Source organism: Heterocephalus glaber, unplaced genomic scaffold (assembly GCF_053883595.1).
Source record: "Heterocephalus glaber isolate CG9 unplaced genomic scaffold, H.glaber_assembly_v1.0 deba00001610, whole genome shotgun sequence".
In the NCBI taxonomy this organism is placed as follows: Eukaryota; Metazoa; Chordata; class Mammalia; order Rodentia; family Bathyergidae; genus Heterocephalus; species Heterocephalus glaber.
Window position 1 is genome coordinate 2,973,998 of NW_028258381.1, and position 15,889 is coordinate 2,989,886.

Genomic DNA, 15,889 nt, shown 5'->3' on the forward strand with positions numbered 1-15,889 from the left:
ACTTGACTTAGCTGTGTGGGCACCTGCAAGACCCAGTCCCACTGCCTCCCCACCTCTGGCCTCCTGGCTCTTCTGCTACCTAGTTCCACACTACAGAGGCATAGGGGATTATAAAGGCCCTTGTCCTGAGTGCCACAAGATAGAGCAGAAGTTGGTAACAGAAAGAGGGCCTCTTAGGCTCCTTGATAAAAACTGAAGCTCAGTGGAAAAGTAAAGAGTATCTCTACAATAAAGGGGCACCAGACCACTATATTTGGTCTGCTACTGGCTTGCTGAGACTCATTGACTTGTGTATGCACACGGCTGCCTACATTGCCTACTGTGACAGCAGAGACATACCCTGAAAGCAGCCCATCATTTTTAGTTTTTGCTATTTGCAAAAAAGAAAAAAAATTTTTTTCTCTTATTTTTAATTCTTAATTTTTACTTTTTTCTACTCCTTTCAAATTTTTACTTTTCTTTTCTTTCATTTATCTTTTCTCTCTCTCTCTCTCCCTCCTTGTTCTCTTGCTGTCCCACATTGCTCTTCATCTCCCTCTTTGTTCCTTCCTGGACTGAACTTGGATTTCTCCTTTATTTTTCTTTTCTTCTCTTTTTCCTTCTCTTGATTATCATTAGTTTTAAAGGAAAGTAAATACAGTATCTAGCCTCCCTATTGCTGTTAGGCGGTTCTGTTCACATGTTTGTTCTTTCATTCTGCCTTTTCCTCTTGCTTTTCACAATTTCTTAGAGTTTGTGTGATCTTCCTGTGTCTCCTGGCCTCATCGCTAATCTTTCCTGATCTTTCTACCTGTCCCTCCCTCCCCAGATCCTTCTAACTCCCCATCCCAAAGGGTATAGTTGCTATATTGAAGAGTTTATTCACTATAAACATATGTTGGGTTTGTCCTCAGTTTTGATTTAATTCACACAGTTAAATGTGATAGATTGATAACTACCACAAATTGTCATTTTCTAAGCTGTGCTTGATGCTATGGTATTGCTGATTGTATCATTTGGGCTAGCATGTTGTGATTGATCTAATCAGCTTTCCTTCCTGGTATAAGGAAAATAAAATAGCCTCAGGGTCATTAGAGTCTCAAAAACTAAACACAAGCTATATATGGAAGACACCTTTGAAAAACAATCATTCCACAAGGGTTTTAAACACAAGCAACAAAGGTACTTACATTAAGTAATTTTGAAATATCAACCCAGGAATTAAACCAAGGACAGTACCAAAAACAAAAATGAGAAGACATTTAATCAAGGCACATATGCAGGCTTCCATGCCACAAAGGGCAAATTCTGGGGTGAATGAGGTGGAAAAGTCTGATAATCAACCACCTGGACACTCTGAGCTGATAGCACAGGAAGTAACAAAACAGATGAATGAGCCTCTAGAAAAATTCAAAGCAGAAATAATCTCCCAGATAAATACAGAGATGGTGAGCAGAGTGAAAAACATGATCAGAGGTTCTAGAGCAGAAACAGATAAGAAAATAGATGAGATCAGTAACATGCTGGAAGCCATGAATGACCAGCATAAGAAAAATGGAAAACATGACCAACCAACATAAGAAAGAAATGGAATCCATGAAACAGATTCAAACAGATATTCAGGAGATTAAAAACTCCATTGAAAGCATGCAGAGCACACTAAGAGAATCTGAAGACAGAATATCAGTTATAGAAGACAGGATTGTGGTTAAGTGTTGGGAGCAATGCTACATAATTCTAGGGAAAAATCATTTGAGTAGGCCTAGTTCTGTTGCCTACAGCCCAGCTACAGAATAACTCAAGTTTGGCCTCCGGTCACAACTGAGACTTCAGCCATCCAGTGATGGTGTGATTCTCCAGGACAAGAAACATCCTGTGAGAACAAACATCTGCTCAGTTCCTCATTGTTCTTAGATTTCCACTGCCCCCCAGCCTTTTGTTACACCTTGTTAATCCCAATGTGAACTACTGAACTCTCCGCAAGTCATTTGTTACGTTTTTTTCTCCCAATGTATTGAATAAAAGGTGTGAAGGTGTGGTAAGCTGGAGGTTTTTGCCTTTGCTGCCCAGAGCAGCACTGATCAGACCCAAAGCTCAGCTTCTTCTCAGTCTCATTTTTCTACCTTTCCTGTAATTCGCCGTGTGCTGCCATGGCTCGCAGGAGACCAGGACTAACTGCAGAGGTTCTGGTAACATCCCCTTCCCCTGTTCCCTACAGTTAAGGACCATGAAAACAGAGATTTCTTAAAGATAGTAAGGGACCATGAGAAATCAATCCAACAGCTACTAGATGATGCAAAGAAGAATAACATAAGACTGATAGGAGTCCATGAAAAAACAGGAGAAGGTACAAATGACATAAAAAAACTGTTCACAGAAGTAATAGTAGAAAACTTCCCAGACAGAGGTAGAGAATTGGACATACAGATAAGTGAGGCATACAGAACTGCAACTAGCCATGACCAAAAAAAATCTACACCTACGCACATAATAGTCAAGATCCCAGAAACCAAACAGAAGAACAAAATTCTACAGGTAGTTAGACAAAAGAAATAAACTACCTACAAAGGAAAGCCCATCAGAATCATGGCAGATTTCTCAACACAGATCCTCAAATCAAGGAGAGCCTGGACTGAAGTATTTCAAGACCTAAAAGAACATAACTTCCAAGCTAGACTGTTGTATCCTGAAAATTATCTTTCAAAATTGATGGGGAAATTACATACTTGCATGACAAAGAGCAACTGAGAAATTTCATGAACACCAAACCAGTACTCCAAACAATTTTAATCAATATCCTAGAAAAAGACAAGGAAGGTCACAACTCCATGAGGCCCAACAGAGAGAAGCCACCATACAAAATAAGAAACTAAAGGGAAAGGGGGGAAAATAAGAAATAAAAGAGCCAAGAATAGTAAAACATCATGACAAGGATGAGTCAATATCTCTCAATTATAACTATCAATGTTAATGGCCTCAATTCACCAATCAAAAGAAATAGACTGACAGAATGGATTAAGAAGCAAAATCCAGCAATATGCTATATACAAGAAACACACCTAACTCAAAAGGAAATTCATAGAATGAAAGTAAAAGGATGAAAAACAGTTCTCCATGGTACAGGAACCCAGAAGAAAGCAGGGGTAGCAATCTTACTTGCAGACAAAGTAGATTTCAAACCAAAACTAATTAAGAAAGATAAAGATGGTCACTACGTCCTTGTGAATGGAACAATCCAAGAGGAAGAGGTGACAATCCTAAATATATATGCACCAAATATGAATGCCCCCAACTATACAAAACAAATATTAATGGACATGAAAACTCATATGAGCACTAATAGAATTGTAGTGAGGGACCTCAACACCCCTCTATCACAAATAGACAGATCAACTAGAAAAAAAATTAACAATGAAATTCTAGAACTGAACCAAGCTATTGAATAAATGGACTTAATAGATGTTTACAGAGTGTTGCACCCTACAAAATCAGAATACACATTCTTTTCAGCTGCACATGGCTCATTCTCCAAAATAGATCTCATGTTAACGCATAGGACATATTTAAGTAAATGTAAAAGAATTGAAGTTATCCCCTGTATATTGTCAGACCGTAGTGCAATAAAATTGGAGATCAATAACACAAGAAACCACAAAACCCCAACAAACACATGGACACTGAATAACACCCCCCTGAACAACCAGTGGGTCACAGAAGTAATTAAAGAAGAAATTAAATAGTTTCTAAAAGTAAATGATAAGGCCAGCACAACATATAGGAATCTGTGGGACACAATGAAAGCAGTTCTATGCAGGAAATTCATAGCAGTGAATGCCCGTATTAGGACAACAGAGAGAACTCATTTAAATAACCTAATGCAGAACCTCAAGCTCCTAGAAAAAGAAGAGCATAACAAACCCAAAGCTCATATGAGAAAGGAAATTATAAAGATCCAAGCAGAAATCAATGCAATGGAGACTAAGAGAATGATACAAAAAATTAATGAATCAAAGAGCTTTTTTTTTCAAACAATAAGTAAAATTGATAAACCTTCAGCCAACCTTATCAAAAAAGGAAAGAAAAGGCTCAAATCCATGCAATTAAGAATGAAAAAGGTGAAGCCACAACAGATCCAGCAGAAATACAAAGGATCATCAATACCTACTTTGAGAACCTCTACTCTAATAAAATGGAAAACACAGAAGAAATGGGCAGATTCCTAGATGCATACGAATTGCTAAAGTTAAATGAAGAAGATATAGAAATTCTAAACACCTCAATTACAATGAGTGAAATTGAAAATGTAATAAAATATTTATCAACAAAGAAAAGCCCAGGTCTGGATGCCTTCACTGCTGAATATTACAAGACTTTCAAGAAGAACTAACACCATTACTCTTTAAACTCATCAAGGAAACTGAAAGGGAAGCAAGACTTCCAAATTCATTCCTGGAAGCAAGTGTTACTTTGATTCCAAAACCAGGGAATGACCCAACCCAAAAAGAGAACTACAGGCTGATCTCCCTAATGAGCATAGATGCAAAAATCCTCAACAAGATACTGGCAAACAGAATACAGAGGGTCATCAAGAAGATCATATACCCTGACCAAGTCAAATTTATCCCAAGGATACAAGGATGGTTCATCACCTGTAAATCAATAAATGAAATACACTATATTAACAGAGTCAAGGACAAAAACCATAAGATCATCTCAATAGATGCAGAAAAGACATTTGACAAAATCCAGCACCCATTCATGATAAAAACACTACAGAAAATTGGAATAGAAGGTCTTTATCTTAACCTGATTAAGGCTATCTATGAAAAACCAACAGCCAACATCATACTAAATGGTCAAAAACTGAAAACTTTCACGCTAAAATCAGGACAAGACAAGGATGCCCCCATCACCACTCCTGTTCAATATTGTTTTGGAAACATTAGCCATAGCAATTAGACAAGAGAAAGAAATAAAAGGAATAAAGATAGGAAAGGAAGAAGTGAAATTGTCATTATTTGTTGATGATATGACACTTTACATAGAAGACCCAAAAACTTGGCCAAAGGACTTCTAGAACTAATTGACAGATTCAGTAGAGTAGCTGGATACAAGGTCAACATGCAAAAAACAATAGCCTTCTTATACATAAATAGCAGACTCACTGAGAGAGAAATTAGGGAAACAATTCCTTTTACAATAGCATCTAAAAAAATGAAATATCTAGGAATCAACCTAACAAAGGTAGCAAAAGACCTCTACACTGAAAACTACAGCTCTCTGAAAAAGGAGATCAAAGAGGATATAAGAAATGGAAAGACATCCCTTGTTCCTTGGTAGGAAGAACCAATATAGTGAAAACGGCCATACTTCCAAAACTACTATATAGATTTAATGCAATACTGATTGAAATTCCAACAATATACTTCACAGAACTAGAGAAAACAATCCAAAATTCATTTTGAAACAGAAGAAACCTAGAATAGCTAAAGCAATTCTAGGCAACAGAGACATGGCTGGGGGTATCAAAATCCCCAACTTGAAACTATACTACAAATCTACTTTGATTAAAACAGCATGGAACTGGCAAAGAAACAGACCCAAGGATCAGTGGAATAGATTAGAAGATACAGAAACAACTCCAGACATGCTCAGCCACCTCATCTTTGACAAAGGAGCCAACCACCCTCATTAGAGGAAAAATAGCCTATTTAATAAATGATGTTGGAAAAACTGGATTTCAACCTGCCATAATTAAAACTAGACCCATACCTATCACTGTGCACTAAACTAAGATCGAAGTAGATTAAAGATCTAAATATTAAGACAGAAACACTAAACTTGATGGAAGGTAACTTAGGTAGAACTCTTGATGACATTGGCATAGGAAAAGACTTTATGAACAAATTCTCAGTAGCATGGTAGCTAGCACAAAGAATCAACAACTGGGATCTCATTGTATTAAAAAGCATCTGCACTGCAAGATAAACCACCAACAGAGCTAAGAGACAACCTACAGTATGGGAAGAAATTTTTAGCAGCTGTACCTCAGACAAAGGTCTACTATCGAGAATATATAAAGAATTGATAAAAATCAGACCCGCCATATTCAAAGACCCAATTCAAAAATGGGCATCCTAAATGAACAGACGTTTCTCAGACAAAGTAAAAGCAGCAAATAAATATATGAAGAAATGTTCAACATCACTTGTCATTTGAGAGATGCAGATGAAAACAACACTGAGATTCCACCTCACCCCACAAAGAATGGCTACTCTCAAGAAATCAACCAATAACAAATGCTGGCTGGGGTATAGAGAGAAAGGAACCCTTCTCCACTGTTGGTAGGAGTGTAGACTGGTGCAACCACTGTGGAAATCAGTATGGGGATACCTCAGAGAACTAGGACTACAGGTTCCACTTGACCCCGCTATTCCCCTACTTGGTATCTTCCCCAAAGAATTAAAAGAATCATACCACAGTGATATATGTGCACCCATGTTTATAGCAGCACAGTTTTTAATAGCTAAAGCTTGGAAACAGCCCAAATGCTCATCAACTTGAGACTGGATAAAGATGTGTTTTTTTTTTTTTATAAAATGGAGTACTACTCAGCCATAAAGAATGAGAAACTAGACATTTATAGCTAAATGGATGCATATCGAGGCCATACTCTTAAGTGGAATAAATAGGACACACGTGTAAATACCGAATAGTTTCTCTAGTGTGAGAAACTGATAGTATAAATAAGAATTAAAGTGATTAAAATGAATAATTGATAATTTGAAATAGGAAAAGGTCCAATGGTGTAGGGGTGTTGGGAGGGGAAGGGGAAAGGAAAGAAGGGAAAAGAAAAATTTTGAGAAAACAAAAAAAAAAAAGGAAAAAAATCTATGTAAATAGGGAACGGTGGAGGGGGTGAAGTGTGCACAGGCAATGGGGAAAAAATAAGAACTAAGATATATCATGTACAGGTACAAGCACTCAATGATAAATGTAAACGTATTGTATACCTAAAAATGTACCAATAAAAGAATAAATTAAAAAAATGTTATTACTTCACACTTGGTAGAGCAGCTATTACCGAAAGGACAAAAGGTAATGAATATGCATAAAATATTAGGGTAAGGGAGAACTTGAACATTTTTATGTTTCTGTTGCAAATATAAATTAAAACAACCATTTTGGAAAACATTATTGAGTTTCCTCAAAAAACTAAAGCTATAGCTACGAAATGATCTAGGAATCTCACTGCAAAGTCTATCTATCTATCTATCTATCTATCTATCTATCTATCTATCTATCTATCTATCTCTCCAGGTGTATATCCAAAGGATATGCAATCATTACACCAAAGACATCAGTATGGTATGATTTATATGTGGACTCTGAAAAAGTCAAATTCATAGAAACAGAAATGAAATGATGATTATCAGAGGCTGAGGCGGGTTGGGAAATTGACGAGATGTTGGTCAAAGGACCCAAAATTTCAGTGAGACAGAAGGATGATTTCAAGAGCTCTAGTAAACTTTATGGGTAACTATAATTAACAATATATTGTATATGTCATAATTTCATTTTTCTTTCTTTTTTTATGGAGGCACAGGGTCTCACTATATAGTCCAGGATGGCCTTGAACTCACAATGTAGCCCAGGCTTGCTTTGAACTTGCAGCAATCCTTCTGCCTCGGTCACTTGAGTGCTGGGATTACAGACATGTGCCACCACTCCTGGCACATCAGAATTTCTGAGAGTAGATTTTAAGTATTCATACCACCGAAGAAATGACAAATAAGTGCAATGCACATATTAAATAGCTTGATTTAGCCATTCTATGATGTGTGTATTTAAAAATATACTGTGCAACTGTAAGTGTATATAATTTTTACTTGTCAGATAGACAGATAGACAGACATAAACAGAAGGAAGTTGCCCAGGGCCTGAGGAGTATGTTACTTCTCAATACCTGTGGAGCAGTGGCTCTGGACTACCAGAGACCCCTGCAGTTAGGTTCCAGTACCCTGCCCTGTGTATGACGCAGGCCAGAGAAATAAAACTAAAAGACAGAACTTGGAGAGAGAAAGCAGGGTGTCAGGACCACAATGCAGGTGCAACTGACAAAGGCACTGGCCAGTCCCAGGCACTGACTTTTATTAGCAACCAATCGGGGTAAAGGTGACCTGTGGTTTCTATGGAAATTAATGTAAACACAGCTCATAAAGACAAGAGAACGCCTTCTCAAATTAGGAACAGGATAGACAAAATATATGGTTGTAATTAGAACATTGTCCTGATGGAGAATTTCTAAACAGGCCCTTGCCTTGCCTCCATTTTTTTTTTCCATAGAATGTTTTGTTTTGCAAATATAAGTTTGTGTTTCTGGTCTCCTGCCCATTGTATCAAAATGGTTTGTGACTGAACTGTGTGACCTTCAGGAATGTTCTGTTAAGGACTGGGGATTTAGCTCAGTGGTGCTGCCGGCTGCCTCACAAGCACAAGGTCCCAAGTTTGATCCCTGCTACCAAAAGAAAAAAAAAGTAATGTTCTGTTAAGCTCCGCCCCCTCTCAGGAATGTTCTGTAACTCTGCCCCTCTGCTTCAGGAGTGTTCTGTAACTCTACTCCTGCTTCAGTAAGCATGCTTACAAGGCATGTGTTTCAGGAATGTTCTGAAACTCTGACCCCTGCTTCATTGAGCATGCTCACCTACCCTGTAGATACCTATGTATGATGTATGGAGGCTTTCATTTCTGGTAGAGTGGTCAGACTCCGGAAAGCCTACCAGGGCTCATCAGTGTAATAAAAGGTTTTTCTCCACCTCTTCAGCTGACCATCGGATTCTTGAGTCTTCAAAGAATGAAAGCTGTTACCCAGAGCTGCCACGTTGAGCTGTAAAGCTCAGCAGTGCCTCAGAGCTGTTTTCCAGAGTAGGCATACAGAGCTGTAAGGCTCACCTGTGCCTTCCAAGCTGTGGCACTTAGCTGCAACACTAAGCTATAACACTTAGCCATGCTTCTGAGCAGGGTCCCTTGGCTGTGACACTGAGCTGTAACACTTGGCTGTAGCACAGAGCTGCTCCACTCTGCTGCAACACTTCTAGTCAGGAGGTTTTAGTTGTGGGAATGGAATTTGGGTGGGAGTTACTCTGACCTTGGCATGTAGGCTTCAGCCAGACTCACTTCTATAAACAAGCCAAGTGTGGGCTTAACTCTTTACAGCCTGCTTTGGGTATAATCAATATTACGGTCCTCTGCACTGTACAGTGAAGTTGCAACTGACCAATTCTTCTTGTCTGAAAAGGGTGGTGAGGCATGCACAGGACCCAGTGCTGTCAGCTGCAGGTCTAACAAACTGAAGGAACTGCAGAAGAGATAGGTTGAAGATGTATGGGAACTACAAGGTAAGGGAAGAAATCAGATCAATGGTGGCACACCGAGTCACAGAGGGATGAATTACATTGGCACTGGATGGCACTTCTGGAAGGAAAATGGGAAGCATGGCTGCAGTAGAGGGGTTTATGAATTTGATGAAAGGAAGGGGTGGGATTAACATTTGTTATCTTTGTATTCTTTTGAACTTCTGAGGGAAGCTCTTTTCTAGAAAATAGGGGGATGAGTTAGGAAAGTAAGTAGATTTGTGATATGCCAAGGGAAAGAAAAGAGAATTTTTAAAATGTGAGCAATATTTAAGAGCTCACCTAAGATGAAACTCCAAAATTTATGATGGCATTAATCCGGTGGTCTCCACACATGTTTAGCAGATCTAGCAGAGGAGAAGAGAAGGGAAATTACAGGATTCATTTACTTCTCATCGTTTAGGTTCAGGTACTGTTCTAAATACTGAAGACAAAACAATTGACAGAATAAACAAAATTTTATGATCTTGTATGAAAAAAATGAGAAATGAAGAGCTGTTGTTTCAGACTGGGAATGTGGATAAGTCCTCTCCGAGAAGATGCTGTTGCAAAAAGGCTTGAAATAGGTAAGATGTGGAGCCATATCGATGTCTAGCAAAGCACATTCCAGGCAGATAGAACAGCATGTGCAAAGGTCCTGGGCCAGGAGTTTGTCTGATGTATTTGAGGAAGAGAGAGAAGCCTAGTATGAGGATGGGACCAATATAAGCCAGAGGTAAAGTGTAAGTTGAAGTCACAGAGCAAGGCTGAGGGGCAGTCCTGTATGTGGTCTGCTGATTTGTGACTTTTAAATTGATTCAGTGCTAGAAATCTGAGGGAAGATGAGATAGGAGGCATAGAGCCTTGGTAAATGTTGAAAATATTGGTTAAAAACATCCTACATATATGATCATTAGGAAGGGAAGGAAAGGAGTCTGAGTGGGGGTAGAGAAATTGGGAGCCTTCTGTGAAAAATGACAAGAGAGTAAGGAGAGAATGAAATCATAGAAGGCAAAAGGGGAAAGCTTTTCTAGGTGAGGACAGACTTGATGATTAAATGATTAACATTAATTTAGCACATGTGATGCGCTAAGTATTTTTGTTATCTCATTAAGCTTCTCCTCCCTTCTATAACATTATCTAAATTATAGTATTATACTATTATCAAAATTTTGTGTGAGTAGACTCTCAAGCACTGAGAGAGTTGTCATTCTCCCAGAGCTGTGCAGTCAGTGTAGAAATAGGATGCAAATTCCATTAGTCCAACTTTTCTGTTCCCTTTGTTTCCTCCCAGCTATGTTGAAGAATAATTGGCAAAAAAAAATTATGTATATACAAAATGTACAACTTCATATATCTACATATACATTGTGGAATAATCACCATAATCAAGGTAATGAACCTCACTTCATATAACTGACTTATTATTTCCCCTCTCTCTTTCTTCCTCCATTTTTCTTTGTTCCATAGTACATTTCAGAGTACCCTCTTAGGGTGCTGCAGAAGATTTATATGTGACAAAGATGGACATAGCTCCCTGAAAAGTAGCTGAGAAATAGACAGCATTTTGCAGTAGTTAGTAACAAAGTAAATGCCAAGGGAGTGGAGGCAGCAGTTAGTTATTGGACTGAAAGGACAAAGGGGTTGTGGTTAGTGACACGAAGGTGACAAGAACTGAGAAATACAGGTGTACACTTGCTTATACCCTGAGAGGGAGGTGCTAGATGAAAGTGCCACAGTAGGAATAAAAGTATGAGAGAAAAAAATAGGGAGCAAGGTCAGGGGACAAATGTGAAGATTTGAAGTCTTGAAATAACCTTGAGAGAAGAATCTTTGTTTTAGAGAAAATAAGGTGAATCAAAGACGTAAGTGGTGATCCCAAGGTCATAGAGCCAATTAAATAATGGCTTAGGGGCCAGAGTCCATGGTTCTGATTGCTGAGACACCCAGGTGCTCTTGCTGACTCATCTGCTGGTTACGTATCCCCTATCCTGAGGGGGTTATTGTGGTTAATAAATAAATATAGCCTAGGAAAATCCAGTGTAGAGGGCAGCTCTACAGAAATATTGAAGACATCTTGACTTTGGAGTTTCCTTCACAGCTCCTTCCCCCCAGCTTGTTAACAGGTGGAACTGACTTTTCTTCACTATCACCTGCCTCCCAGAGACTGTTGGTTTCCAGTGATAGTGAGCAGGGGCTCAGTAGAGAGAACGAAGGTCATCTTCAGGGAATTTTTAGTTGAATCAGGCTCCACTGAGCCTTGAAATAAAAATTCTTTGGTAGGTAAATGGGGTGCAGATGGGAAATCAAGCCAGTGTGCATGGGAATGATTTAGAGCAACTGTTACAGATATAGCAAATCCTAGCAGGCCAACAGGAAAGCCTGTAGTGTAGTTACAGTCAAAGTAGGGAATAAATAATTGCAGTTCTGACTTTTGAATTTCCAGCCCCTTGACAGTGGTGATCACAGCCGTAATGTGAGCTGTGTATGTACTGGAGAGGTTTTGATTTAAGAATCTAGAGCTTGGGAGGGGGGATATTCAATGTATCATCTATGCATAAGATTTTGGGTGGTATTTTGATGGTATCACAATTCTGTTTACATTATATAAAATTTAAATTTTTAACTCTAAAGGAATTATAATAGTCTGTTTTTAATACTTGTGTTATCTTGGGCAAACATTGAAATTCCTGATTAATGTTTAACTATAAGAGTATGCTCAGTTCAAGCAAAGGATAAGTTTCAGGGTTTAGGCTGAGGTGTCTTGATGATTAGGTTTCAGGCTGCCAGGAGAAGCCCCAATACCAAGGGTGATTGGATATAATTAGAAGTGGGAACTGTCCCCAACCTCCAGACAATGTGGATCAGATATAAGATCTTAATCTTTTCTTATCTGACTACAGAAATCTGCACGGAGAAGCATTATTTATCTCAAAAAGAAGTGGACCGAGGAGCTTATTTAACCAGACACCACACCATTTTGGAAGGTTTTCGATTCAAAAGAGCCATTTACCAAGGACGGTACTGTAGAAGTTTCGGTTGTTGTGAAGACAGAGATGATGGCTGTGTCACTCAGTTCTATGAGGCAAATGCATGGTGCTACTGTGATAGATTCTGTGAAAGGGAAAACTCTGACTGCTGCCCTGATTACAAGTCCTTTTGCCATGAAGAGCAAAAGTGGCTTCCTCCCACACAGCCCTGGTTTCTGGAAGGTAGGCTTCAGAATGTGTCCCAGTTCATAATAAGACCTGCCATTTCTTTCCTTCCTTCCCCGCTTCCTTTCTACTTTTCTGCCTTCCTCCCTCCCCTCTTTCTTGCCTTCTTCCTTCTCCCCTCTCCTCTTCATCTCTCCTCTCCTCTCCTCCCCTTTCCTTTTTTTTTCCTTCAGTGAAATGAAAATGATTATTGTGATTGCCAAGGTAAATGTTTCTGGGTTATTGACGTGCTTCTGTTCAGATGCTTAGTATCTACATCACATTGGCACCTTTGGGAAAGCTCAGGTATAACAGCAGTGACTGCAGGTCTGGACCCTGTTTTGAGCACTCTTTCAACTTATATAAGGATTGAAACTCTATTTTTCTTCATTAAATCTGTTGACATCAGGACTATCAAGATTTTTTGAGTGAAACCTGTTAGGGAAGCTCATGAAAGTTACAAGGCTGTTAATGATGTACAGATTCCTGAAATGGTTTGGTCATTTTATGAAGCTACTTGGCCTCTAACATTGCAATCTGTGACATTAGTAATGCCATTAAAACCAAGATAAAAACAAAATAAAGCCAGTCACTTTCCCTACCTAAGTAATATCAAATAGATCCTTCATGTATACTTTTGTTTTATTTTTCCAGTCTGGAGATTTTAGGATTATTACATAAAAAGGAGAGCTTCATGTTGAGTAGGTGTAAAAGCTTCAGTGGACAAACTCAAATGATCCATAAAGGAAATGATGGTGTTTACTGTACTCATCTAATTATATGAGGATGGATATTGATTTTGAGCAATTGATATAACCAAGCTCTGAGACAAAAACAGACAAAAAGCCCCTACGTTGACACGTAGAGGAAGCTTTGTCTTTTTCCTCTCATTAGACTACATCTCCACAGGAGAAGAGAAAATTCGGGGTTAATAGGAGCTCTTTGCACTATTGTAAATGGATGATTGTGCCTAGAAATTAGAGTGAGAAGACACTTTAGATGCCATGGACTTGATATTTTTATTTCAAAATCTATATGCTGTCGGCATCCTTTTCAATAATACCATCTTATTTGTAAAATTTATAGAAATTCTTCTTTAAAAACATGCTTGTATTATAATTTTCCACAGAATTGCCATTTCCCCAAGGCATTGCCTTTTATCAATGGAAAACTCAACAAACATTTATTTCACCCTACAGAGAGGCGCACACTCCACTTGGAGTGAGAGGTCTAGTCCTTCTTCAACAATTACTCACTGAGTATCTCTGCGGTGGTAGCAACATGCTTGGTGCTACCCCAGCAATGGGGGGGAAAGACAAGATCTGATTCTCATGCAACTCACAATTAAATTAGTAGAGGGTGTGAGATATGTAACAAATCCACTGTACAATTGTAAATTGCGATATACTTTCTAAAGAATGTATTTAAGGTGATGAAGAAAGTATCATCCAATATAGGATTAGTATGTAAGATATTTGTAACATTCACCTGAGTAGGGAGTCCTGAGGGGAGCATTTAAGCTGAGACAAGAGGAATAAGGAAGTGAATAGAGGAGAGTTGGCAATTAGTTATTGCTGTTGTTAGGTGAATGGGATTTATTCATAAAATTTCATGCATTACCTGGCAACCTTTCTTAACTCTTTTATTAAAAATGATAATGCATTTTTATCACATTGAAGATTTCCATACCTAAATCTCAAAGTAAACATGTATAATGGAGAAATTGTAGCTGTATTTCCTTTAGAACTAGTAACAAACCATGAATGCCAGGTATTTTTGGTACTATTTAAAAGGAAGATTCTCATTAATGCTTGTTCTGGTTTAGATCTAAAGTATTCCCCAGAGGCTCATATGTTCAGAGGTGGAACTTTTGGAAGGTGACTGGATCACAGTGTTAATCCAGTGAAGAGCTTCTAGTTGAATGGACTGGTAGGTGGTGGGGCCTGGTCAACAGAGGTTGGTCACTGAATGGCCTGGAAGGTCATTCTTGTCCCCTTGTCCACTCTTTTCCTCTGCTTCCTGGTTGCTGTGAGTTGAGGAGCTTTGTTCCACCAGGCCCTTCCTGTGTGGAGTTAGCTAATTGTGAACTAAAACCATGAGCCAAAATTGACCTCTCCTTTTCGTTTTGGTACTGGGGATTGAACGTAGGGCCTTCACAGTGAGCTAGGTCTCCTCTCTAATCTGTAGTTTGAGGCAAAGTCTTGATAAATTTCTTCAGCTGTGCTCCAACTTGCAATCTTCTTGCCTCAGTCTCCCAGAATCTGGGATTACAAACATGTGCCACTGAACCCAGATAAACCTCTCCTCTTGTATGTTGCAGATGTTGGGTATTTTGTCCTAGTGATGGGAAAGTGACTAAGACAACACTTTAAAAGGAGATAAAACTTTCTATTTTCAGACAAGTTGGTGAACAAGAGAGAAAATCATAAAAGCAACAGAAAATAGCACTAATATAAAGTAGAAGCATTTAAATAATCAAGTGTTTTTATTTAAAAATCTAGGTTTCTATCTACTTTTTAAACATTGGAAGATCTAGCAATTTGGGTCTGTTGTCTTTTTTTTTGTTTTTGTTTTGGTACCGGGGATCGAACTCAGGACCCTGCACTTGTGAGGCAGGTGCCAGAACCACTGAGCTAAATCCCCAGCCCAGGCCTGTTGTCTTTTATGACAACATCAACTAGCCATGTGTTGTGGATGGCACCTTCCCATTTGGCCACATGTCCCACCTCTTGATATTTTCTATCTGAACCACTTATTTTCTGCTAAATGCCTCTGCAAAACACCTGCAGTCTCTGTGAGTAGGTGAAATTCTCATTGTTGTTCGATATTCAACTTGTACAGTGATACATGGAAATTTTGCATTGCTACTCTTGCATTTATTTTGTATTGGCAAGAAGGCGATTTATTTGAAAACGCAAGCATTTTCAAAGTGAGTTGAACTCTGTTTTATCATTTTGTAAGATTGTTAAAAGAACTAGTGAATTCAAATAACATGGTAATATATACTAATAACATTGATAATACATGGGATGTCATACAGAGGTTTGTGCTCAGTATCAGTTAAGGATCATATTCTTTTTGTAAATATAGTCCCTAATGACATAATTTTGCTCTGTATTCATGGAAAACACACATATAACACCTTGCACACAGCAGGTACTTAAATAGACCTATCTATATTGCACCCGAGTTTCTGCCTACTGAGCTTGTTGTTGCTTTTCCGGCTAGCTAAGATTTATTGAGTACTTTCTACAGAGCCACCAACAGTTCCAAGCCCATTTCTGGTATTTTCTCATTCATTATTTTACTCCACCCTGTTTAAAA

General features: G+C 38.5%; 1 protein-coding gene across 2 annotated transcripts in view; it reads left to right on the forward strand.

Annotated features, from left to right (window-relative positions):
* The first annotated feature begins 9,848 nt into the window (after positions 1–9,848).
* The window catches only part of Tinag (tubulointerstitial nephritis antigen), a 108,109-nt gene continuing 102,068 nt past the window's right edge, over positions 9,849–15,889 (forward strand). Inside the window, exons 1-3 of one of the 2 annotated variants that reach the window (XM_087196001.1) lie at positions 9,849–9,958; positions 10,666–10,764; positions 12,275–12,583. In XM_087196001.1, the coding sequence (XP_087052127.1) occupies positions 9,880–9,958; positions 10,666–10,764; positions 12,275–12,583 (487 nt within the window). In that variant the 5' untranslated portion in view covers positions 9,849–9,879. Of the gene's footprint in view, positions 9,959–10,665; positions 10,765–12,094; positions 12,584–15,889 lie in introns of those variants that run through there. The other variant, XM_004868825.3, reaches the window with a different exon arrangement.